This window comes from Caretta caretta, chromosome 1 (genome assembly GCF_965140235.1).
Source record: "Caretta caretta isolate rCarCar2 chromosome 1, rCarCar1.hap1, whole genome shotgun sequence".
Classification (NCBI taxonomy): domain Eukaryota; kingdom Metazoa; phylum Chordata; order Testudines; family Cheloniidae; genus Caretta; species Caretta caretta.
Window position 1 is genome coordinate 232030339 of NC_134206.1, and position 27024 is coordinate 232057362.

Below are 27024 nucleotides of genomic sequence, written 5' to 3' on the forward strand. Positions count from 1 at the left end.
CTGCCAGGAAGGGCAGAGAACCAAGGTTCTTTTCTTGTGTCTCTATGGAAAAGCTACCTCTATATTCTCCAGGGTGTGTTTTGTGGTTGTGTATGTACCTCTCTCATTCTCAGCCCCAGTTACCAAGGGAGTCAGGATAGTACACCAAAACAGGCCCCATCTGAACTTTCTGGCTGAAAAAAGTGTCTTGGGGCACATATCCACTCTGCTAGACGGATAGCTATAGAGGAACTTCACCCAACCTGCTGTTGAGACATCAGAGAATTACTACCTCTCCTGATATATATGGCTTGTCAGGCACTGGGGATTGGCAACAGGTGGGCTGGACAGTCATCTTTCTTGGAGGAGGACTATGTTCCCTTTGACATTCAGTAGGTGTCCGTGGCTGGAGAACCCAGTAGTCATGAAGCTGTTACGGTGTCCATACCACTAACAGATGAAGTGCAATTACTGGTCCTACTTTTATGTATCTTTTTACCTGTTGAACTTTGCCAAATTGTTACAGAGGGAGCAACTGTGTATCATTCCCTACAGTACCATGAGACCTTAAGATAAGAATACAAACTAATTCACAGAAACTGAACAAACTCTTTGGGGTGGGAAAAAGAGTTTCAGCTAGCTGGATTTAGCACTGCATAATTTTACACTAATGGAGAAATGATTGAACAGATCAAGTAAAAAGTAAATATAACCATGATCTTCTATCAAACGCCCACATGGAAGCAAACAGAGTAACGGTTGCAAAATGTTTTGTTTCAATTTTAACATTGCCATATCTTTCTAAAAGGGGCTCTCTCACACAGTTATGAGTGTGAAAATGCATTTTGAAAATTGTAAATAGGTCACAGAGTAGATAGTGTCAACTAAGGCAGAGTGTTTGGTCATCTCTGCATTTTTTTCCCCCCAAGAAGTGTGCCCTTAGCAATGTAGGTGTATGGTAATAGCTACTGAGTGGTGCCTCTTACCTAAGCCAATCTGCATGTGCTGATCAAGTGCATAAGAATGAAACAGGTAAAGGGATGGATTTTAAAGTGGGAGGCAGCAACTTAATAAAGCTTTAACTTTAATACCAGACGTTTACGCAGGTCCAACATGGTGCCTCCTGCTAAATAAGTTTTCAGGTTTGGCCCCCTATAGCCTCCCTAACCCTTAGGATTCAGCCCATTTCTGAATTCTCTTACCCTTCCATTCTGAGGGAGAATATGGGTACACATGAAGGATACCTCAGTCAACAAAGATTTAAGGTTGGGTCGCACATGCGCAGTCCCTGTCTCACGCCGCCTCAGGCAGTTAACTGGTGCTATGCGACCAACCGCCCCTCTGTTCCTTCTCTACTGGAGAGATCAAGTATTAATGTCCGAAGTAGAGGGGAGGAAGGGAAGGAGGGAGGATAGTGGAGCACCCTCGGGGACACATCTCAAAGTACCTACGTTACGGCACACGGTGAGTAACTTTCTCCTCTTCTTCGAGTGCTGTCCCTGTGGGTGCTCCATTTTAGGTGACTTCAGAGCAGTGCCCTCCGGAGGAAGGAGGGGGCTTTGGAGTTGAAGGAGTAAGAAAAGACAGTACACTGAGCCCAAAGAACGCACTGAATGTTGCCTGTTGTTGTAATGCGTAATGCTACGTAAAGGCATGGACTGAGGCCCAGGTTGTAGCCCTACAGATGTCCATGATGGGCACTTCGTTAAGGAAAGGAACAGAGGTCGAGAGGGCTCTGGTGGAATGTGCGCGAATCCCTTTAGGGGGTTGCCGGTCACATTGATGGTAGCATAGTTTTATACAATCAGAACCACTTGGAGAGCCTCTGTTTGGATATGCCACTCCCCTTGGAGCGTTCAGTAATGGAAATGAATAGTCTGGGTGATTTACGAAATGGTCTTCTTTTGTCTATTTAAAAGGCCAATGAGTATGAAGTGTTGTGTGTTTTCTATCCTCATGAAGTTTAGGGTAGAATGTCGGCAGGTAAATGGGCTGATTAAGGTGGAAGACAGACGATTTTAGATAAAAACTTGGGGTGTGGTCTCAGGAATACTTTATCTTTAAAAAGAGACAGTGTATGGGGGTCTGTCATGAGAGCACTCAACTCTCCTACATGTCTGGCAGATGTAATGGCCACTAGAAACGCCACCTTCATGGAAAGGTGTAGGAGTGAGCATGTAGCCATGGGTTCAAATGGGGAACCAGCGAGGGCCCAAAGGACTAGGTTGAGGTCTCATGGTGTAGTAGGATCACATAGCTCTGGATAGACGTTGGTGAGGCCTTTGAGGAAACTTTTGGTGAGAGGGTGAGCAAAGACAGAATTGATCCACCTTGTGGTGAAAAACTGTAATAGTGGAGAGGTAAACTCGTACTGAAACTCATGGAGAGACCTGACCTTTTAAGTTCTAAGAGGTAATCTAATATTGAGGGTAAGGAGGCTGAAAAGGATGATATCTATTTTTGCTGGCACCAAGCATCGAATCTCTGCCACTTGAGTATGTATGTGTGGTGGGTAGTTGCTCTGCGACTATTCAATAATATGTTTTGTACATCTTCCGAGCAGATCATCTCAGATCCCTTGAGCCATGGAGGAGCCACGCTCTGATATGGAGTCTTTGTGGATCCAAATGCAGGGTGAAACCCGAGTTCTGGGACAGCAGATGAGGCAGAAGCAGGAGCATGATTGGTGGACGCACTGCCATCCTGAGAAGGTAAGGATACCAGGTTTATTAGGACCATGCAGGGGTATTAGAATTACTTTCACTTTGTCCTGCCTGATCTTGTGGAGCACGTGGTTCAGGAGGGGGATGGGAGGGAAGGCTCCCAGACCTGCCCTGGAGCAAAAATGGAGGCATTTGGTATTTTGTGCAGTTGCAAAGAGATCTATCGGTGGGAATCCCCACTGTTGAAATATACATTGGAGTAAGCGGTTGCCTAGCTCCCACTTGTGGCCCTGAGAAAAGTGCCTGCTTAGGATATCTCCTGTGGTGCTCTGGCATTTAGAAGGTATGAGGCAGAGATGTGGATACTGTGCCTGATGCACCATTGCCAGAGTTTCATGGCTTCCATGCATAGGGAGTGTGATCATGCTCCCCCTTTTCTGTTTATGTAACATATACAAGCTATGTTGTCTGTAAGGATCTGAATGGCCTTGACTTTGATAATTGGTAGGAAGTGGGAGTAGGCTTTGCGGATGGCTCGTAGTTTTAACAAATTTATATGGAGAAGGGATTCTGCAGGGGACCAGTGACACGGGACAGAATGTGGATGCAGGTGTGTCCCCCATCCGAGGAGCGAAGCATCTGTGGTGATGATTAATGTTGGCATGTTCTGAAGGAAGGGCACCCCCATGCAGACGTTGTCTGGCCGTGTCCACCAGAGTAGAGAGTCTTATTTTGTCCGGCATCATGAGGCATTTGTTTAAGCTGTGTTTGTGTGGGACATAATATATACGGAGCCATCCTTGGAGGCAATGCACGTGTAATCTCACATGACTGATGACAAAAGTTGTGGCAGCCATGTGACCGAGAAGTTGTAGTAGGCATGTCCTGACAGATACCTGGGGACTGCTTCGTGTCGTGGCTATGAGATTGGTTAGAGCAAGGAAATGTTGTTGAGGTAGGGAGGCTATGGCCTTGGGAGAACTGAGATGGGCCCCAATGAACTCAAACTCTTGCACTGGCATTAGAATGGACTTTGTGCATTTATTTGGTGGCCTAATCTCATGAAAAGGGTCTCCGTCTGTTTGGTGGCTTCTAACGTCACTTGCCATGTTGGTGCTTTCAGCAGGCAGTTGTCCAAGTATGGGAATATCATGATTCCGTTTCTCTGGAGCTAGGCTACAACCACTGCTAGTACTTTCAAAAAAACCTGATGGACAGTGTATAGTCCGAAAGGAAGAACCTTGTATTGGAAATGTTCTTGACCAATAGTAAATTGGAGAAACCTCCAATGGGAAGGATGGACTGTTATATGAAAATACGCATCCTGGAGGTCAAGGGCCAAGAACCAATCCCCTCTTTCTAGTGCTGGGATTATGGCGCCTAGTGTGATCATCTTGAATCGTCGTGTCTTGACGAATTTGTTGAGTTGGTGTAGGTTGAGTACTGGTCTCCATCCGCCCGACTACTTCTTCGTTAGAAAATAGTGGGAATAAAAGCCCCTTCCTCTCTGTTTTTTTGGAACCGGTTCTACTGCTCCTAGATGTATGAGGTGGATTACCTCCTGACACAGTAGAGGCTCATGAGATGGGTCCCTGAATAGGGACGGAGAGGGAGGGTGGGTAGGGGGTTTGAAAAGAAAGGGGATGGAGTAACCAGTTCATACGATTTCATGCACCCATTGGTTGGATGTGATGGTTTCCCAGATTGGATAAAACTGAAGTAGGCGGTCTCCGAATGGTCAGGAGAGAGTAGAAGTCTCCAGAACAGACAGACATGGGGTTCTTGGGCCCTCGGCCAAGGCTTCAGATTTGTTGCCTGGATGTTGATAGCTACAATGCAGCTACAGGAGGAGTAGGCTGTCATACGGAGTATGGCGGTAATATTGAGGAGCATAACAACTCCTGTCTTTTCTTGGGTCTCGGCATATAGATCCCCAGAGATCACAGTGTCGTTCGTGAATCTTTGAGGGTGTGAAGAGAGTCATCAGTCTTTTTGGCAAAAAGTTTGGGCCCTTTGAATGGTAAAGTCTTCGACCATGGATTACACTTTCCTAGAAAAGCTGGAGAGATGGAGCCATTAGGCCCTTTGCATCACCTCTGCAGTCGCCACTGATCTTGCAGCTGTGTCTGCAGAGTCCAGTGCAGCTTGGAGGGCTTTTCTGGAGATGGGTTGTCCCTTGGATACAAGACTGTGAATTGTTCTGCCTTCAGGAATAAAATCAATACATTCAGAAAACTTTGTCTAGTTATTGTAATATTTTGCCAGCAAGGTCTTGTAATTAGCTATGCATAGGTGTAGTGTAGCTGAAGAGTAAGCCTTGTGGCCAAAATGGTCAAGGCTTTTTCAGTCCTTATCACGATGTGTTGTCTTGGGCTGTTGTCTGCCACATTCATGGACTGCATCGACCACCAGTGTCGGATGGGAGAAAAGGAACTCTGTGCCCTTCGCTGGCACCTAATATTTTTTGTCAGACCTCTTGCAGGTTGGAGGAGCTGTTGCAGGCGTCTTCCAAATGGTCTTGACAGGTTCCATTATCACGTTGTTCATAGGCAAAGCGATTTTGGAGGGGGGTGGTGTTCAAGATGTCCACCAGTTCGTATTGTGTCACCTGGACCTCTTCCAGAGAGATGTCCAGAAAGCTAGCCACTCTTTTAAATAGGTCCTCAAATTGTTTGAAATCATCCCCTATATTAGGGGGAGGAAGCATGACTGTGTCGTCTGGGGAAGATGACGACAGGTGGATAGGTGGTGCCCCTTCCTGGTATGGTCCTCCTCTTCCTCCCCTTCCCCAGCCAGTTCCGAAGGTCCAGGTACCAAAGGTGCAGACAATTGCTACGTACTCAGTCTAGAAGTGGTGAGCAGTCCCTATTGTGTGGGGTAAGTTGCCCACGGGTTCCAGTATGCCCACTGGGGTGGGAGAGGCATAGGTGGACCCCAGGGTTGGCCATACCACTGTAGATGTTTGGGATCAGCGTAGTATGCCCCCTGAAAGGATCCTGATTTGGGTGGCTCACGGTGGGCAGGAGATTGTGGGGGAGAATCTATTTGTCCCTCCTTGCTTAAAAAAGGTGGAGCAGAGCATAGTGGAGTGGCAATGAGACTCGGTGCCGAACGTGCCAGGATCGTGTCAGTGCTGAGGATGGGAGAGTCAGGCGTAGATCTGATTAAGAGATTTTTGTGCCATATGAGCTGCTGTGGAGTCTGCATGATCTGCACCGGGGGCTGTGCTTGCAGCGGTGCTGGGAGCTGCGGTGCATATGTTGGCACCATAGGCTGTGCCAGTACGTACACAGAGCGTAATTTGGGGATCAAGGACTGAGCCATGGTCTGCACTGGTGCTGCACAGCTGTGTGTTGATTGTGGCTTTGACTGAGTCAGTGCCAAGGCATGGGGTTCTGATTTCTCCTTAGCGCCTCTGTCCGAGCTGGCTCTTTTAGAGTTCTTAGCTCTTGCAGTACTGGCGGTGCTGGATGGTCCCGCTATCTTGGCTCCGGGCACTAAAGGTGTGGTCAGTGCTGATGCAGTTTGCCTGATCGCGGAATGGCACTTCTTGGCTGTTTCCTGCATTGGGGATATAGTTACCCACTTTTTAGACACTTTTTTAGTGGGTTCATCAGAAGTCTGAATCATGGTTTCTGACAGAAGCCATGATTGGCAAGGCTTTTTCCAGGGGAGGTCCAGGCTTCAGGCTCAGAAGCAGGTCTGAGAGACTTCTCCATGAGAAGGAGTTTGAGTTGCAAGTCTCTAGCCTTTCTTGAAAGCCGGAGTAATAGAAATGGGATGATATTTAATAGCACAAAGTGTAAGGTCATGCACTTAGGGACTGACAAGATTTTTTGCTATCAGCTGGGGACTTATTAGTTGGAAGCAACAGAGGAGGAGAAAGTCCTGGGTGTACTGGCTGATCACAGGATGACAATGAGCTGCCAATGTGATGGGGCTGTGAAAAAGTAATCCTCTGATCATATTAGCATCAGACAAGGTATTTCCCATGTTTAAGAAAGATGAATTCAAACTGGAACAGATGCAGAGAAGGGCTACTAGCATGATCAGAGAAATGGGAAATGTACCTTATGAGAGGAGACTCAAAGAGCTTGGCTTGGCTAACCAAAAGAAGTCTGAGGGAAGATATGTTTGCTCTCTATAAGTACATCAGAGGGATAAATACCAGACAAGGAGACTAATTATTTAAGTTAAGCACCAGTGCTGAGACAAGAATAAACGGATATAAATTGGCCATCAACATGTTTAGGGTTGAAGTTAGACAAAGGTTTCTAACCATCTGAGGAGTTTCAAAGTAGCAGCTGTGTTAGTCTGTATCCGCAAAAAGAACAGGAGTACTTGTAAGGTGCCACAAGTACTCCTGTTCTTTTTGTCTGAGGAGTGAAGTTCTGGACCAGCTTTCCAAGGTGAGCAGTGGGGACAAAAAAAATCTAACTGCTTTGAAGGCTGAGCTTGATAAATTCATGGAGGGGATGGTATGATGAGATTACCTACAATGACCCATTTGTGACTGCTAGCAGCAAATATCACCAGCAGCTGGAGATGGGACACTAAATGGGAAGGGTTCCAAGTTACTACAGAGAATTTTTTCCCAGGCGTCTGGCTGGTGGGTCTTGCGGACATGCTCAGGGCTAACTGATCACCGTATTTGGGGTTGGAAAGAAATTTTCCTCAATATCAGAGTGGCAGAGACCCTGGGGGTTTTTCATCTTCCTCTGCAGCATGGGGCAGGGTCACTTGCAGACTTAAACTACAGTAAAGGGTAGAATCTCTGTAACTTGAAGTCTTTAAATCATGATTTGAGGACTTCAGTATTTCAGTCAGAGGTTATGGGTGTATTACAGCAGTAGGTGGCTGAGGTTCTGTGGCCTGTGATGTGCAGGAGGTCAAAAAACTAGATGATCACGATGGTCTTTTCTGGCCTTATATCTAGGATTCAAACAATTGCAGATTTTGTACTTTCTAGCCCTGTTTTTCTCATATTTTTTTAAATTAATAGCTTTATATTAATGATATTCCTAATTAAGACAAAAAGTAAGATGCAGATTCACATCACCAGTTACTTACAACACTACAGTGTTGGTTGATACAATGTACTCCAGTTCTTTGGTCCATGGATTGATGAAACTAAACCACTGACTCTTCAATGTAATGAAAGTTCCATCTTTTGCTCTGAATTTGTAGGAATTTGTAAATATTTTTTCTTTACTCTGCAACACTAAATAGGAAAAAAACATATTAAGCTCATCCGGATTTGTACACACAGGAGGACACAACTGACTTTAAAAATCTGTTTTGACAACTCAGTTTTGGTAGCCACACAACCAATAAAACAATTTCAATTTCAATTTAATATAGTGCCAACAATGTGTTTGGTACTTTCCAGATAAGCACAAAGACTGAATTCCAATCAAATTTCAAACTCAGCCATCTGATCAGACATGAAGCAGAGCCCATCACCTCAGCTCTTGCAAGTCAACAGTGGGAAGATTTGAGGCTTGGTGGTCCTTTAAATTCAATATTTAATTACATGACTACATACGACCCCTGCTTCTTTCAGTGGACAGAGACTGAGGCAGAGGGTTAAGGGAAGAGAGAGAATATTCTCTTGTGTTTAAAGCACTGGCAATACTACAGATGTTACATGCGATACAAGGCAATACTTAATGAGGACCTTATTTCTAACTTTTCCTAACTCGTGAGTACTTGATTTTCTTTTCACATAGTCTTTGTATGTCATTTGTATTAGGAGGACCAAGCATTTCATACCTGCTTTGTGTTTATCAGCTAGATGATTGTGATCATCTTGATGGAAGTACTCGTAACAAGAAGTTCCTAGAAGCTCTTGTGGCAGATACCCTAAAATTGCTGTTGCACTGTTAGGCAATAAGAAGAGAGGATTCACACATAATTAAAACACTTTATTCAGCATCTTATGCCAATATCATACAAAACAGAAAAAGCATATTTAAAGGGGAAATACGTGATTATTTGGGTTTGAAAACAAAATTCTACTACAACAGGTACAGATCTAAACAAGTATAAGAAATAAATGATGGTTAAGCAATAGATTACCTTGAATCCATTAGCAACAGAAACAAGATATTAACATTTTTATGTTAGCCAGTACCATCAGACACAAAATAGTTCAAACCCATATTTCGCAGAGAACATTTGTATTATGTACACATTTAAACAATTAGGATGTACTGCACTGTTAGTTCTACAAACTAGCTCACTATATAGAGAAGAGGCTGATTTAAATTATTTAGAAATTCCACTGTTCAATTAATCTAAAAAAACTGGATATATTTTAAAATTATTGCTTTGAATTCTTCTCGTGAGAATGAAGCACTTAGTGCTTCAAAGTGTTACAAGTCGATATTACTTTAAATAATGGTGTTTAAACAGTTACTTTCATTCTACATTAACAGGCTTCGTCCTCACAGATAAAAGGCAGAATTGTCTAGATAAAGTACAGTAAACCAACCTAATAGTATTTCTACTTAAAGTACTGAGCTACAAAATAAGAAAAACTGACAACTGAGTCTATCCCATAAAGTTTTTTAAATAAACCAGTAACACATGGACAAACTCCCATGCTTATTAAATAATTTGTTGGCATAATTTAAATGTGTTGCATGAATTTTAAGAAACAAGATTAATGATTTTCTGGTTAAATGCTAACTGCTGACACTTATACTTAGTTTTCTCAAATTCTAATTTGAGGTTTTTGATTAATTAGTTTAAAAGCATTGTGAGGGGTGTGCTCCCCATACTGGCCCTGCAAGAGCTGAATGGGGCCAGGTGGGTCCAATTAGCTAATTAGCCTGCAAACAGGGGCACTTTAGAGGCTGGAGGCAGTGACTCACCTGTGCAGGAACAGACAGGGTCTATAAAGGCAGGAAGCTGGCAACAGACAGGGGCTGCTAGGAAATTGGGGGCTGCTGGGAAAGGTTGCAGGAAGACAGGCAGCAGTCCCTCCCTGGGAAGAGGGTTTGCAGATGGTACACCCAGAGCAAGGAGGGAAGCCAGCAGTTGTAGAAGTAGTCCAGGGAAGGAGGAGTGAGGGCTGGGAGAGGAAAGCCCAGAACTCTTGGGTTGAGGTTCCCTGGACTGGAACCTGAAGTAGTTGGGCGGGCCTGGGTGTTTTTTTTTTTATCAGCCACTGATGCCATGGCATAAATCAGATGCGGAGCAGTCAACTGGAAGACTGCCTGGGTCACTGTGGGAATGGCAGAGATTTGAAGGACTGCAGCCTAGAAGAGGGGAAGGCTGAGTAACCTAGCCAGAGTAACCTAGCTGAGTCACAAAGATGATGCTGAGGTTCCTGGGACCAGAGAGGAGCTGCAGACCAGAGTGAGAGTGAGAGAAAGAGAAACAGACAGTGTGATGGCATGCAACCATGGGAAGGGGCATCAGCCTCGCGAGCTAATCCCCAGAGTGATCATAAGGAGGCACCAGACCATCAGTGAGTGATGCATCCCTTGACAAGCATAATTTAACAACATGATGTGCTCTTTAATCTGATCAGTAAATTATTTAGTGTAAGGTAATACAATACTTTTTTTTAATATGATGTCTTAAATATGTGAGTCCTGCTCAACAAGTTTTGTTCTATGTAACAGAATGCATTAGGCAACCTACATAAGGAATCACTATTGGCTCTTTCTATAATAAAGAACAAAATGCTTACCGTAGGTCTACATAAACAAATTTTCCATCCATGGCAAAGCGTGTAACAAATTCTGTTGGTTTCACCTTTATCTGACCACTCTTTTGTGGAACAACATAAGGATGCAATCTCCCAACTGCAACAAGACAGTTAAAGTCACTGCTGTCTTTTTCTGCATTTTTCTCCTCTTCCACTCCCACCTTGGTAGGAGGCCAGCTCTTCAGATGGCCAGTACAATGGATTGTACAGTACTTTTTGTGATCTAAGTGAAAAAAAGAGGAGTTAAATTCCCAAATGAAAATTAAATTTTAAATTTCTCTTCCAGCTGTTATGTTTTGTGCCTACATACAGGTCTGAGCCCTACAGAGCTGTAAATAAAGTCATTGAATAGCATCTTAAATGTTCTCACACAAAAGAAGAAAATTAAACCAACAGTTTAGTAATACGTATTGCTTTCATTTACTGCAAATATTTTATGCAGTTTCTTTTGTACTGTGAATTACATTAAGCTGAAGAGACATTCTGTAACTTGAATATCATAATCTTAAACAAGGAGACAGATATGGTTATCGAAGCGTAATTGCTAAGACTAAGACATTTTCAGCAAAATGTAAAAGCTTAATTTCTGTTTCTTGAATTTATAGTATATACTGCAATTCATTCCAGTGGATCTCTCACCATTTAATTATGTAACATTCAGGAATCACTACAAATCAGCTGCAGTCCTGCATCCGTGCCATAGTAAGACGTTTACTATCATACTACACAAGAGAGCAGATGGGGATATTTTGCCCAAAGACATTGGGGCAAACCTTTATCATTCCAGAAAGTCCCATGGGATTGTTAGTGTCCATGCACTGCAGACAGGAACTCTTGTTTTTAGAGTCCTATACGAAGATGCTTTGCCCCAAAGTAAACTGCATGGAATTCAATTGATCTACCTTGGGAAAATGAAAGGCTGAGTCATTTCCATTGGTATTTCAACACGGGTTCTGGGGCATGTCTAGATGTTTAGTTCATTAAGTCATTGTTTTCTTAGGTACTGATATATGCAGTTTAAGAATGAAATGCTGGCCCATTTACAGACAATAGGAGTTTTGCCACTGACTTCAATATGGCCAGGATTTTACACTAAATGTTATGAAAGAGTCAGAGTAAATTAAAATTATTCCATGGTTAATATCAACAAAGCCAGCTTTACATTTAAAATAAAAATGACAATTTTTGGAATGTCTGACAATTTTAGTAAGCCTTGGAAAACTCTATTTTAAATATAGAGTCTAAAACAAAAGCTTTGTTTAAATAAAGCGTCCAAGTACACTGAAAATATGACAAGTGTTTACTATCGCTCATGGAAACCAAAAAAAGCTATAAAAAGATGGGATGTAAATCAGCCAAAAGTTGCACTAAAGAATTAAAGAGACAAGGTGGATAAGAGAATATATTTTATTGGACCAGCTTCTTTTGGTGAGACACAAACTTTCAAACCATGACCTGAAGAAGAGGTCTGTGTGGCTCAAAAGCTTGTCTCTCTCATCAACAGAAACTAGTCCAATAGAAGATATTACTTCATCCACCTTGTCTCTCTAATTTCCAGGGGCCAACATGGCTACAACTACACTGCATATTAAAGAATTAACTTTAGTAGTTTTTATAATAAAAGGAAAAATCATACCTGACATATAAATACAATAATGAGAGGATTTTTTCCCCCCCACCACTTAAGTTATCCTGTCCAAAACAGCAGATTTTGCAACCCTATTAATAGTTATCTCCATGACAGACATTTCTTCTTGCTCCTGTGCTTTGAACTGTTCCAGTTCCATTCAGTAATTTTCCTCAGGCTTCAACATCCCACCAGAATCTCACGTACGCTCACAAGCAGTGACTGATTCTTTTTTTTCCCCCTAGGGGGATAACTAAGACAGGCTTTTCCGAGATCATAAAAACAAGGTCTTATCATGTATATCTTATTCCCTACAATTATTTTGTGAAGCCACTGCTACCTATTTAGGCCCTGTAACTGACTCAGAATTTAAATATACCATATTTAAAAACAGAAATCCTCCAACTCAGCCACACTTTGAGATACCTTTCTTTTTTGAGTTGGGCAAGCATTTCTTTTCTTCCTTGACTGTGATCCTACTACACTTCATCCGACAGAAGAAGGAACGCCGAGCACCAGAATGCAATCGAGCTGATCCAGCTTGAAAATCCATACGTACTTGCAAGCCAGCTTGTAAAAGTTTAATAAGACAGTCAGAAAAAGGTCTTTGGACTACACAGAATTATTTGTATGTAAATCATTATTATATTCTCCCAATTGCCTTACTGCCTCTTAAATTTTTGCACGTACAATTAACTATTGAAAAAAGTTAAATGAATTAAATAAGATGAACAAAACATGATTGTGAAAAGTGGAAGCTAACAAAATATTTTAATATACTATTCAATGCTATGCAATCTTATTTAGTAAATTAAGATTTTAAAAACTTTCAATTTCTATTTGGTAGGGGGGAAGCTGCAAAGCTGCTTATAAAAAACACTATAAAATAGTGATCAGCTGCACAGTACATAATGTTCTCCATACTAGCAAAATAAGACTTGGTTAAATTAGGATTGACACTTAGCATTTTCAGAGAAGACAGTGATTCTTGGTATTGAAGCATTTTATCCCATGCTCGACTACATCAGGTCTTTTGTATTGACAAGACCTATCAAATACAAGAAAAAAAGTAGTATGCCTGGTTAAAAAAAATTCATACCAACTCTTGGTAAATGTCTAACAATGTAAACTTCAGTCATTCTTATTACCTAAAATGAGTTCCTTTCTGATGTAGCTTTCAACTTGTTTGTGTATTCTAAGCAGCAGTTATGCATTCAAACATGATTTGTTTGTGCAAATCATCTGAACGTGTTTGCACATATATGCTTGAATGCATGAATATGCCCTACATAATAACCGAACTTAAAAACAAATGAAGACATTACATTAAAAATCTGAGTATATTTAAACAGACACTTACTTTTGGCATCTATAAGTTTTTCTCTTGGTGAAGCGTCTGAGGAGGATAGTTGCTCCTTCACTTTGGCAACATCTTTTGGATGCAAGTAGTCAAATAAACTTTGTCCAATCAAGCTGGCCTAGTGAAAAAATGTTAATTTAAAAGCTGTGCATTATACACTCTATTCCGCATCTCCTCACCAAGGAGCTTAATGTTGAAGGCTGTTTTAGAAAAGGTCAGAATTTCCAGATATCTGAATTATTCTGTCTAAACTGTAACATTTATCCATTGAATTTTTCAAACAACAGCTTTGCTGAATTCTTATTTTTGTTTCAATATTTAATTAAAAGCATATGAACACTATAGAAATTAGTAAAAAACAGGGTGGCAGAAATGCAATTATATCTTACCAATTAAGTTAAATGGTGAAATCGAAAAATATTCATTCATGTTGTTTTCCTACCTTTCAGTTTTTAAGGGGTGATGGTCTCTTTTACTGCTGGCTAGAGAAGGGTAAGGGGGCAGACAGCCTAGTTTAAACTCTAAAAATGCTATGAGGAAAAATGAAAAGTGAAGGGGTTTAAAAGTAGATGTGGGTGGCACAAAGGACTCAAAAAGCTTCTCATCAGCCACTGGGCAAGGCAGTTCAGGCCAGAGATTTCCAAGTAAATAACCTGCATCTCCGTAAAGGGGATAGCAATAGACTGGTCTTCATTCTTTCTCCCTTCCCTGAACTAAAATGAGTCTAGATTGGCTGGTTTCCATACTACAGCAACACAGATGTCAGTGTAGGACTATTCAATCTTAAAATCTTTGAAACTAAGCAATTACCAAGTTGAGTTTCAATCTACTTGCACTGTTGAAATACTGGTTTTCTAAAGTTCAGAGAATCATTCACCATCCAAAAGCCCAAATCCCCATCAATAAAAGGAGGAAGCAAGGACATCTTCAAAATATATTTTTCTCTTGGGTTGGTATGTAAATCATTTCCTGAAGATCATAGTTTGAAATTAGATGCCAGTAATTGGGTCACAGCGTTCACTGTAGTTGCAGAATGCTTCTAATTTCAAAGTAACGAACCTTTGGAGTAATTGTGTCGAAGAGGAAGCTAAAGCCAAAAGATTTAAAGAAATCATGCACAAGGAACGGTATTTATAACAAAACCAAACACATTATCTAAAAACAAATTTCATTTTAATAAAAAATGACTTGATTATAACTACCTGATCATAATTAAGTATCTCGCAGACTGATTCAGAGACAAAGAGAATTTTTCCTCTATCACATCCAACCACAAACAGGAACGCATCTGCAGTCTATAAATATAAAAATTAGTCTTTATAGAATCAAACAAACACTGATGAAAAACAGCTATATAGAATGAGTATATTAACTGATGCTGGAGATTATAATTGTACACCTCAATATTTTAGGTGAATTACAGTTTATTAAATAAGAGAGACCAATTAAAATGACGGCAAATATCCAATCAGACCATGACACAGAGCTTAAAAACAAAAATGGTTTTGGGAAAAAGCAGCTTAGCTGTAGAACAGCTTAACTTGGAGTTATTTTACAGATTCTTGCTAAAGGATATTATTACACGCAATAGACTAGGCAAACTTTGGCAAATGAAAGTGTGATAAGAAAATATTGTAAGTAAAAACAGCTACTTTCATAGGTTAATTTCCACATCTTTCAGTAACTTAAGTGTATACTTTGAAAACCAAATGAAGTGTAGAAAATTTGCTGGCATATTAAATGGAAATGAAAGATTTTTTTTTTTGTATAAGTGCACACACTTAGATATTTACATAAATACAATGAACATATCCACCTAACACATTCATTATGCAGTTTTTATACAGATTTACGATACTCATGGGTACAGTTTGCATAAATGCCCTATTAACACATACAGTTTCCATGGCTCTTATAGAAAAATCCTGTGCATATAATTCTATTGTTAGAGTTTATAAACTGAGTCTTAGCAAAGATATCAAAGCACTGACTTGAAGGAAGAAATGTAAGGAAAAGCCCTTTGCAGTCAACTGAAGTTAAACCAAGCTTTAAAGAGGACATCACTTGATACATGGTTTCTTTTTACTTACCTTAAGGATTAACTGTCTCAGCTCACCATCCTGTAAAAATGAAGGCTTATATTGGACTTCTGCATAAGAACTGGTAGAACCTGCAAAACAGCAAGTTATTTATAAATGTTATAAAAGAAACAAAATTTAATCATTTGTTTCCTTTATAAACAAAGCTGCTTTTTCATCAAATTCACATGTAGAACACGCACACAGTGCTTTCTAACCATAAAAAAATAGTTTTCTGCTTTCCATACTGGAATGTACAAATTCACTTTTCTTTTAATAAACAGGTCATTAAACAGTCATAACCTCATCTCAGGAATTCTAGACCTATGCTAAAGCAAATGTGTTTGGGATAACACCCAGAACACAAGACCAGATGTTTGCAAAAAATGAAGAACCCTGCGGAAAAAACAAGTAAAAAGGAAACAATTTTAGGTGGGGACTATTTTAATTAGATCTTAACTAGACTCAAGATTATGACTTCAGTTCAAAATGAAAGAGGAGCTTTGTAAGTTATGCAAGAACTCATGCATGTTACCAATGTGGTGTGACTTCTCTCTCTCTCTCAAAAAAGAAGTTTGTATTGAAGTATATTACTAGGATATTAATTTATAGAAGATTAAAATTTTCTGCCTTCATCTTTGAGATTTTTCAACACTACCCCTTATGCAGAAATAACCTTGAGATGTGACAGGCAATGTAAGTGCAAAAAGGAGTTGGTACTCAGCAGCAGCAATTCAGTTAACCAGGGCAAAACTGTAGAATACATTTAAGCCAGATCACATCCACAAGCATGGAGCTGTCAAACAACATTGGCCACGACAGGCTTACTCCTGAAAAAAGTGCCCTTATACCAGCAAGTGTTCAGCATCACTTGTTTTATGTCTCCTCAGAGATAGTACCTCTAACAGAGCTTTCCCCTAGAAGGCCTCTATTCTACCATGACTCTACTCCAAACCCCACTGTATCTTCCCTTCCCCAAACTGGATAATATTAAATAAACAAACCAAGAACAGCCAAAATAACTGTCCGTAACATCACCGATTTGATTTTGCATTGCTTCTGTGTAGAACCGCTTTGTTTTTCATTTTAGAATCGATCATTAGCTACATATCATTAAGAATATCACTTAAGTAATAAGGGAAGTGGTATTTAGGAGAACTAAAGACACTTCTACTACAAGCAAATGAGAGATTAAACATTTTTATAGTCCTAGGTTTGATAGATGTCTAACTTGATCTGAATCCCGCCTTCACCATCAAACATTGATTAACATACAAAAAAGGCTCCACCATCCTTGTATATACTAAGCTCTCTGCATGGAGCTGTGTATGTTAAAATCCGTAAGCTTTCCCCTCTTTAAGTACTGTTCAATGGAGCAATTCCTTCAGTCAGCCCCTTTTTCCATGTTCCTCCAGCTGCCCAATGGCATGCCTGCCATGGCATACACTCTGGTTTCATTCATTCAGATTAGATTTCCATCTTTTTTGGATAACTTTAGAGACAAGGGGTTGTTAAACTCTATGATGAATCTTGGCATGTGTTATAAACTCTTTCCATTTAGTACCTAGTATTTCTCCTGCGGCATTTAGACATGTCTAAACCTTTGGTGGATATCCAGCTTTCACATCCACACATTAGGTGGAAATAACATTTGAGTTGAAGATTAGCAGTTTGGTCTTTAACTAGTAGCTTTTTAATGACCAAATCTTTTTTCAGCTGTTGAATGCAGTTGCCACTTTGCTAATTCATGACATTATTTCCTTCTAAATATCCCTTGGGATAAACATTTTGAAAACAGCAGGCCTACATAACTTGCATCCAAGAATCCTAGAAGAGTTGGCTAAGAAGATCTCTAAATCATTATTAATTTTTAACAAATCATGACGACTAGAGGAGTGCTAACACTGTACCTGTGTTCAAAAAGGAAAAGCGGGACATCTTGGATAACTAACTGGACATCAATCCCAGGCAAAATAATGGAAAAGCTGATAAAGGATTAAAGGATGTGAATATAATTAACACCAGTCAGTGCAGCTGTACAGGAAATAAGTCTTGTCAAACAAACCTGATTTCATTGTTTGATGACACAAACTTGGTTGATTCAGATGTAGATGTATTTAGACTTTTGTAAGGCATCTGACCTCACAACATTCTAATTAAGAAACTAGCACTATACAATATCAATACATCATGTTAAATGGAAGAACTTGCTAACTGACAGATCTCAAATTAGTAGTCATCAATGGGGACTCAGTGTCAAATGGGAATGTTTCTAGTGGTGGTCTGCAGGGACCAGTTCTAGATCTGATGTTATTCAGTATTTTCATCAATGATCTAGAAGTAAATATAAAACCACTACTAATAAAAATTTACTTGACATAGACCACTGGAGTACCAAATAATGAGGAGGACAGAGTAACCATACAGACTGATCTGGATCACTTGGTGATCTGGGTCCATTCAAACAAAATGTGTTTCAATATAGCCAAATGCTGTAGTCTAGTTGAGGGTAAATGGAGGTAAACAGAGTTTACCCCCTTGACATTTGGGGAGTGGAGTTTAGATTAGTTTACCAATTTACTGATGACCCAATTGGGAAATTAAGGCAGGCACACCGGTAACACTGCACTTGGCCACAAGTGGATGTGCAGGGACAGCATGCACCTGTTACACAATCCTTGGATGTATGAACATGAGATTAGCGAGTAGGACCAGGGAAGTGAGTTTATCTCAATATACGGCACGAGTGAGAATGATACTGGAACACTATACTTCTGGTATCCCCGCTTTAAAAAGATATATGGAAAAATTGGAGAGAGTAAAGAAAAATGCCACAATAATGATCTGAGGACTGGAAAAAATGCCGTATAGTGAGTAATTTTAAAGAGCTCAATCTGTTTAGTTTATCAAAATGAAGACCAAGAGGTGACCGGACTGTAGAAAATGTCAGGTACTAAAGGGCCCTTTAATCTAGCAGAAAAAGGTATAACAAGAACCAATGGCTGGAAATTAAAGCCAGAAAAATTCAAATTAGAAATAAGGCACTTGCTTGATCCCCATTGTCTAGAGGAAGAATACTATTGCTTTGGAGAGGATGCATCATAGGACAACAAATAACTGATTCTCTTGAATAAAGTCACAAGAACCAAAAGTTAAGATTTTTATTGCAAAAGGAGGAAATTCTGATGTAACTGAGAAGCTTAAAAGTTTTTTTTTTTTTTTTACGCTAATAAGAGCTTCAAAATCTAGAAGACAAGGTAAAAATAAAACTAGGAGCAGCTAAGAGAATTTAAACAGAACTATTGTGTGTGTGTGTGTGTACACAATGTTGTACCTTATAGATATAACTAATGTATCACTGACAACAAACAAAGTGCATGCAATAGTTCGATATACACGTAAAACTATGTCTGGGGAAGTGGACTTAGATACATGGTAATACAAATAACCAACAGCAAGGGACATGAGAGTAAGTAAATCTAAAGAGCAGACATGTTGACTCAGCTGACTTTTTGTTCCTAAACTTATGTTTCAAATGTAACTGCTTCTTTGCCACAGCGTTTCACTCTAGTCTTTGCTATCACATAAAAGTTTACATTTCATCCTAAATAACTAAATGTAAGAACAACCTCTAAAATAAAGTGCAATATCTTCAAAATTCAATCTTTTGGTAAATATATTTAGTGAACCTGAGAGTTGAATTCTCTAAGTATAGATACAGAATAGCTAACAGTTATATAACTAAAGAAATTCTGTTGTGTAATTCCCATTAAAACAAGGAATTATACAATCAGTTTTTAAATTACCTTTTAATGACTTGAAATGCTGCACAGCCATTCGTAATACTGTAAGTTTGTCTAATTTACGTGCCATAGGATTGCACTGAGGTATCATAGCAGATAATTCCTCTATCAAGTTATTCATTTTATCTCTTCTTCGTTTTTCTGTTTGACTATGAGCCTCCCTAAGAAGAAAAGTATTTTAAGCAAAGTTCAAAAGACATACATTTTTCACTAGATTTTCCCCTGTGCTATATACATCAACTTTATCAGGGGGACAGATTGTATTGTGAGAAACACCATCATCCCGGAAGAACTTATGTACAATGCATATATTTGACAGCTAATCTGTCACCGGATTCGCCTGAAATATGCAGCAGCTGCTTATGGAAAATGATGTGATGTGAAATTGTGAAAATAAAACAAAAAAAAAACAAAGTAGCATGAACTTGCTGAAAAGTGGTTGGAACAAAAGAGAAGTGGAGGCTTTATATAGTGTTTTGTCTCTGTTCTTTCCCATAATGCTGAATTTGATTTTACAGAAAACATTCCCCTCTATGCATACACCTGTGGCTGCACATTACTTTTAAGGACCAATTTTAAAGAAAATCTCCGGTTTTACAGAAAAGTTAACTTTGACTTTTCTTCCAAAGCAACCAATTTTTTAAAAATATCTGGATTAGTTATCCCACAATAGCGTTGTTTTTCCTATTTTCCTCTCAAATCTTTGCATTTGCTTCCATCCCATCCATCCCCAGACTAAAACTGTTTTTCTGACACCAGGTAGTCATACACACTGTTTGCCTTTTCCTCTGTGTCTATACAACGGAAGACAGAGACTTAGCTCTCTAGCCATAACTTTACCATGGCACAGCTGCACTGCTGAAGCGCTGCTAGCGCAGATGCTCTAAGCCGATGGGAGAGAGCTCTCCTGTCAACTGAATTACTCCTGCCCCCGAAAGCCTCACTAGCTATGTCAGGGGGAGAAGCTCTCCTGCTGACGCAGCACTGTCCACACCAGCGCTTTTGGTCGGTGTAACTTACATTGCTCAGGGGAGTGGCTTATTCACATCCCTGAGTGACACAACTTATACTGACGTAAACTGTAGTGTGCACGTAGCCTAACAGACAAACATTTGGGGGAAGTTCCCAGCTTAGTTGTACAACACCTGGAGAACCCAATGAACAGGTAGTTTATTGCAACTGGGATAGATGGATTCATGGGAACTGTATCGTGCAGAATGCATTTCGCAGCTGCTAATGCACAAAAGTTTTATGATTTGCAGTCAGGAAAGGAGATTGAGGTCACAAACACGTTGCCCAAGGAAGCTTCTGGAAACCAACAGTGGGGGAATATAGTGTTGAACCAAGCCCTAAAATATTCCTCTTGTGAACTAAATGCATAACTTTACTTTTTTTGATTACTGAACAAAGTAATTCAAAACAAAATTAAGAACAAAGGGTGAAAATTAACAAAGGACAAGATTTTATATACAGGATTTTATATATATTCACTAATCACTGGGACATCTATTGAGAACTGAATTTTGTGTTTAACAAGTAAACCAAACAGCAAGGATAGTACATCACTAGAGACTTGTTGATTTAGTTTGACAATTACTGTTTAGATTTAAATTATCAGATAATAGTTTTGAGTAAATATAAAAGGATGTTTACTAATTATTGTATAATAATAAAGATTTTGGTAATATGAGATCACATTACAGGACTCTGCTATTAAACCTTTGCTGAGAAGAAAGGAATGACCAGCATTTTTTGTTTGTCAATGCCACAGTTTGCTGATTAGTGGATTAGAAACATTTGACTGTTACGTTACAAAGTTCTTCAAGTCACAGAGGAAAATTCTCCAATTTACACACGCCATGAATATATTACATTAACTAATATATACCTAGTAAAACTACGAGGTAAACATTTTCAAAGCCAATGATGGGATTTAGCTATACAACTTACACTGCAGTAAATGGAAAATTAAACCCCCAATCAACTTTGAAATTTCAACATGAATTTAGAAAAAAGTTTAAGAAAATTGGAAACATTAAGTATTTGAAAACTTTGAACAAAACTATGAATTATGACTTTAGATTTTGGTAGAAAAATGTACTTTTCCAAATTACTATACCTGAAATATTTAATTTTTACATGTTCTCCATCTTCACTCCTAGAAAAACAGAATACATATTTACATAAATTCATATATTAAATGTTTATAAAAAACAGTACATTAATTCAAAAAGAAACATGAAATATTGCTTATTAGTGCACAAAGTTCTGTAAGTCTCAATTCTTTAGGAACCGTTCCACAACGCAAGACCAAAACATAATAAACTGCACTGAATTTAACTTTGAATGTTCACACAGTTTAAATATTATAGTCTAAAAATAATGGAACACACGATTGGTTTAGGCCCCACATTTGGTCTACCATAAAACCTGTAATTTGGTGAGAAATGTTCCACAGATTTTTAACACTAATACTATTGCCAAGAAAAACAAACCAACCACAGTTTAGGATAGACATACAATATTTTGTACTTTGTTCAGTCAGCACATTTTTCTAAACATAGCAGTAACATTAGTGATACCAGTCTATAAAGATATAAATGAAACAAAGCTATATTGTCTTCTGTCGTGAGAAGCAAGGGGAAAATGGTAAACATTTGCTAATTGAATGGTCAGCACACAAACAATTCTGAAAAAAAGTATTTACAAGTGTAAGAATATACTGTAGCTGGTACACTGTCACTGATCTGAATAACCTGCCCCTAACTCCCAGTCCCCTCCCACCCCCAGCCTCATCTTCCCCATCGACCAGGAATCTTGTCCTAACTCATTCCTTACTCCTTGCAGGTCTGACTCTTACCCCTCTTCCACACTGCCTGGTCCCAAAAGGAGGTCAGTGAGAGCACAGGAGGAAAGGCTCCCCGTCTCGTGCACAGACTCAGCACAGACTGCAGCAACCCAGAGCAGCAATTGCAGTGAAAGTCCTGCTCAGTCATGAGCTGGAGCATGATCAATGCAAATGAAATCTTCAGGGAAATTCAGCTCCGTTTCTGAGCACATACTCACAGTCAGTAGAACTGAAGAGCACCTCAAGAGATGATGATGTCCATCCTACGGTGCTGTGGCAGGACTACATATACCTAAGCCATTCCTGAAAGATGTTTATCTAACCTGTTCTTAGAAGCCTCTCATAGAGGGGATTCCACAACCTCTCATGGAAGCCTATTCCAGTACTTAACTATCCTTTGATAGTTTTTTTCCTGTTATCTAACTGTGACAGACCATACCCTTATGTTCACCACTTTTACAAAACCATGATGCATTTTGTACAAAGTATGCCTTGTGAGGTATCATTCAAAAATTCATAATCTACTGAACATTACTGTCCTGATAAAAATATGTGTAGCAACAGTATGTAAAGTTATAAGATTTTACTGTATGGCATTGTTGAGAGATGCTCAGAGTTTAGAAAAACAATCCAAACCAGTTCCTCAGGGAAAAAAGTTTAGACAGCACCTCAGCCAGGTGTCAACATAATCAAGTGGACTATTACGCAGTGGAGCATCCATTCTTTGGGAGGAAAAAGAGTATGACCTAGAAATTTACATTTTGGCAATGGAACAGGAGGGGGTTCCTGTCCAAAACAGATTTGCTGTTGCCTGAACCCCAGCTGGAGAGGATTCTCTCAAAGAAGATAAACGCTTTAAGAAGGGGGAACAGAGGACACATATCACCGCATCTTTACTCTTGCATCATCAACATTTGAAAGACAAAGGAAGCATCAGTGAACTACGGGACTGGTCCTTACTGAAGGAATTCAACCAGTAACAGCATGAGGTGAGAAAAACCTTTACTTTGAATTCATTTAGTTTCTAAGTTAGGTATTAATTTGCATTTTACCTTTTATTTCTTTGTATCCGATCCTGACTTTTATGCCTCATTATTCGTAATCACTAAAAATCTTTCTGTAATAAATAAACTTGTTGTTTTATCTAAACCAGCATGTGTTTGGATCCCGGTTCCCCTTTATCTTGGGTGCTGCCCCCTGGCAGTACACCCACTCTCTGGGTCTCCCCACCCATGGGAACCCCCAACCCTCTATCCCCACCTCGCCTCAGTCTATGGCTACTGCCAGTCACCACCATCTAGCCCCTGCTCACTGGGGCGGACTTCAGTGGACAAGCCATTCATCATTGGCAAAGTGGGGTTTGGACCTGCTGCCTTTGCCTACTCTGGGCTTCACCTCTGCAACCCCAATACCCTTCCAGGCCTTTAACAAGGCCTGCAGCCTGGGGGGTTTCCAGGCTGGAGCTCCCCAGCTCCTCCAGCCTTCCCCCAGTCCTGCTCCACTCTAGGTACCTTACTCAGCTCCCAAGCAGCCAGGCCCATCTCTCTCCACAGCTAGAGAGAGACTGCCTGAGCTCCTGGCCCATAGCCTTTTATAGGGCCAGTTGTGGCCTGATTGGGGCGTGGCTCCAGCTGAGGCTGCCTTCCCCATCAGCCTAGCCTTTGGCTCACTGCCACAGCCCTCTCCCAGGGCTGGCTGCAACCCTTTCAGGCCCAGAGCAGGTGACCACCACGCGACAGCATATTATTTCCTATTAATGAAATGATGGGCTTTTTGTGAGCTTGTACTGGACAGAAGGAAAGAACTTGTCAGTACAAAGACGCACACTTCTGGGAACAAGTCTGGGACTGGGAATTTGCTGGTGTCACTCTACAATATAGTTCAAGAATGGATGGCTAGAAATGCTCATATCATTCAGCTTGGAGTGATTTTGCATGCTAGAAGCTGTGGGTGAACAGGCCAGGAGTGGTTGTTCTTACAGCAAAGCAGTGTGAAATGCACGCCCGGTTGCAGGGTTGAGAGGACGCAGCTGTTCAACTGGCCAGATTTGTACCCTAGGGAATGTCACCCTAGCCTAAATCTCTTTTGCAGCAGATCAAATAAATTAGTTCTTGTCTTACATTCAGTAGACATAAAGAACAATCAATGACTGGCCTCTTCATAACAGCACTTAAGATACTTGAAGACGATTATCAGGTCCTCAACACGGTCTCTTCTTCTCATGACTACACCTACCCAGTTTTTTTTTTTTTTTTAACTTTTCATCATAGTTTTCAGATTTTCTAAACCTTTTATCATTTACGTTGCTCTCCTCTGGAATCTCTCCGATTTGTTCACCTCTATCTTAAAGTATTGGACACAGTATTCCAGCTGAGGCCTTGTGTAGTGTGGGACAATTACCTTCCGTGTCTTACACACAACACTCCTGTTAATACACCCCAGAATATTAGCCTTTTTCGCAACTGCATCACATCGTTGGCTCATATTCCGTTTTGTCTACTATAATCCCCCCCAGGTACTTTTCCGTAGTACGAATGCCCAGCCAGTTATTTCCCATTTTGTGGTTCTTCATTTGATTTTTATTCAAGTGTATTACTTTGCACTTGTCTTTACTGAATTTTGTATGGTTGATTCAGACCAATTCAGGATGCCCCCAGCAACCCTTTTTCACCCACTCTTCTCCCCAGGGCAATGCATGGGGCAGGAACTTCCCCAACTCTCAGGAAAGCCAAGCGGGCTCTCTCCAACCATCCCTGGGATACAGCAAATGGTGCCATGGCCCACCTCCCTGGGATAACAGCCTTCTATTGCTAACTAATATTGTCCATTGCTGTAGCTCAAGCTGTCTTGCAGTGCTGAAACTTTAGGGTTCAAACCCTGCTGACAATGCATGATTTGGGCAGGCAGGAGAGGGTAGAAAGATGAGAGCAGTTTTAAAACCAAGTTCTCTGGTATACCTTTTTCTTTTTTTAAAAGACATCTTCAAAATTACATACAATAAAAGTAAGTGACCTTTCTACATAAATAAATCACTTGAAACATCAAACTTATTGTTCACATGCAACCTTAATTCTGCGTCAATGTGTTCAGGATAGTATATGATCATGTTATTAAAAACTATTTTTTTTAATAAGAACCTGCCTCATTAAGTGCAGTGGTCCAATAAATGAGGGGGGAGAATTAAGGTTGCCTGGGCAATCCAATCTGGAATTTCCTGACTTTTGAACACTTGATTTGCCAACTTAAATAAATATTTAATATCTTTTTGCACATAACTGACGTTTAATTTCTAAGGCATGATACATTTGAATTATAGTACACTGTACCAGAAATTTGGCTATACAAGCTGTCTAAACAAATTTTAGTCAATGAGGTCTGGTTGGCTCAGGGAATTGTCAATGACTAGATTCAGAGCACTTCAGAAACTCTAGATTCCTGGTTCAAATTAGTACACACAGTCATTATCTGTACAGGGCTTGAAAAATCTACTTTTCGTTGAGTCTGAAATTTCCCATGGAACATTGGGATCCTATGCCATAAGTTCTGCAGGAGCTAAAGCTGTTAATTTTTCAGAAATGGATTTGTTTGGTCTACTTATTTAAAAATCTTAAGAGGTGCAGGGAACAACTGAACATATCATGTGACAGTGGAAGTCAAATGTTTACATTCTGGACACATATTGTAGTTTGTTGAGGTTCAGGAAAAGAAAGTGCTTTCACTGGTACAAATGCAGCATGGCGATTTTATTTTCATTTATTAACATGATGATTCTCAAGCTGTAGTCTGTGGACCAAAAGAAGACTAGAGAGCTTGCTGGTCCAATGTGCTGACTCTCTTCCTTTCTTCCAGCTGCTAAATAACATTCAAAATACACCTTAAGGTACAATACTTTCCTAACAGTGTTTTTCCATGTACGCAATTGCTGTAGCTGCCCCAGGGATGTTACGTGCTTGTGGATGGGAGAGGAGCAGTCCACAAGATAATCTCAGTATTAGACCATGCTCCACACTATGAAAGAGTTTGAGAACTCCAGCATCAAATCTTTCTAGGTTGCACTTCTGTCTAGATGCTTATGTGACTGCCTACCCACTTCATCATTACACCAACACCATATTTTGCAGTTCTAAGTTTAAGAGCTAATTAGCCAATCAACCAGACACTAAGTGATATTCTTGTTTGTATTTGTAATACCCCTCTGCTACAAGTTAGCATGCCTTTACTGAAAAAAGGAGGATAGAAAAAAGTTACGGTTTGAAATTCTAGCACCAGACGTATATAACCAAAGGTCTTGGACCAGAAAATGCCATTACAGAAATCCACCCAAAATCAACTCAAGGGAGTCAGGACCCTGTCTGTCTACAGTTCTTGATCTCCCAGGATTTCCAAAGAATGGATGTGCAATACTGTTTTCCCTTTAAAATAAATGTAATGGGAAATTGCACAAATATATTACAAAGTCAAGCAAGAACAGATGCTTGCCTCCAACTGGTATTGTCTCATCATGATGTAGAGACAGAGTAGAAGCAGACCACTTACTGGTTATCAAAATCACTTCCTTTGCGCTTTTTTGGAAACTCAACTGAAAATGTGTTGAAAGAACAGGCAGTGGCAGGGTTGGTTATTGGATTCATAAGGGTGGAGACTGCAGAGGCAACACATTGGCTCCCTTCCATCACAAGATTATCTGTAAATGAAAAAAAATTATGACAATAAAGCAGAAGAGTATTATTTGCTCATTTTTATTTTTATTTTAAAAACAACTCTCCACCCAAAAGTACCTCATCCAGAGCTCTGGGCGTCTTCGACATACACTTAAATCCACAATACTAGAAGTGTGACAATATAAATTGTCAAATGAAGCAGCACTTCCCCTTTCCCCCAACCATAATAAAACTTCAACTAACCACCAGTCATTAGAACCAATAAAACTTAAAATGCATTCCCCATAT

The 27024-nt window shown here is 40.0% G+C and overlaps 1 protein-coding gene across 1 annotated transcript in view; it reads right to left on the reverse strand.

Moving 5' to 3' along the window:
• Nucleotides 1-27024, reverse strand: part of BMAL2 (basic helix-loop-helix ARNT like 2) — a 60808-nt gene that overhangs the window by 22129 nt on the left and 11655 nt on the right. The window contains exons 2-11 of the mRNA XM_048825838.2: nt 26612-26759; nt 21347-21385; nt 19231-19388; nt 15437-15516; nt 14549-14641; nt 13347-13464; nt 12413-12556; nt 10342-10582; nt 8415-8521; nt 7713-7863 (exon numbers count right to left, since the gene is read on the reverse strand). Of these exons, the coding sequence (XP_048681795.2) occupies nt 7713-7863; nt 8415-8521; nt 10342-10582; nt 12413-12556; nt 13347-13464; nt 14549-14641; nt 15437-15516; nt 19231-19388; nt 21347-21385; nt 26612-26759 (1279 nt within the window). The remainder of the gene's footprint in view (nt 1-7712; nt 7864-8414; nt 8522-10341; nt 10583-12412; nt 12557-13346; nt 13465-14548; nt 14642-15436; nt 15517-19230; nt 19389-21346; nt 21386-26611; nt 26760-27024) is intronic.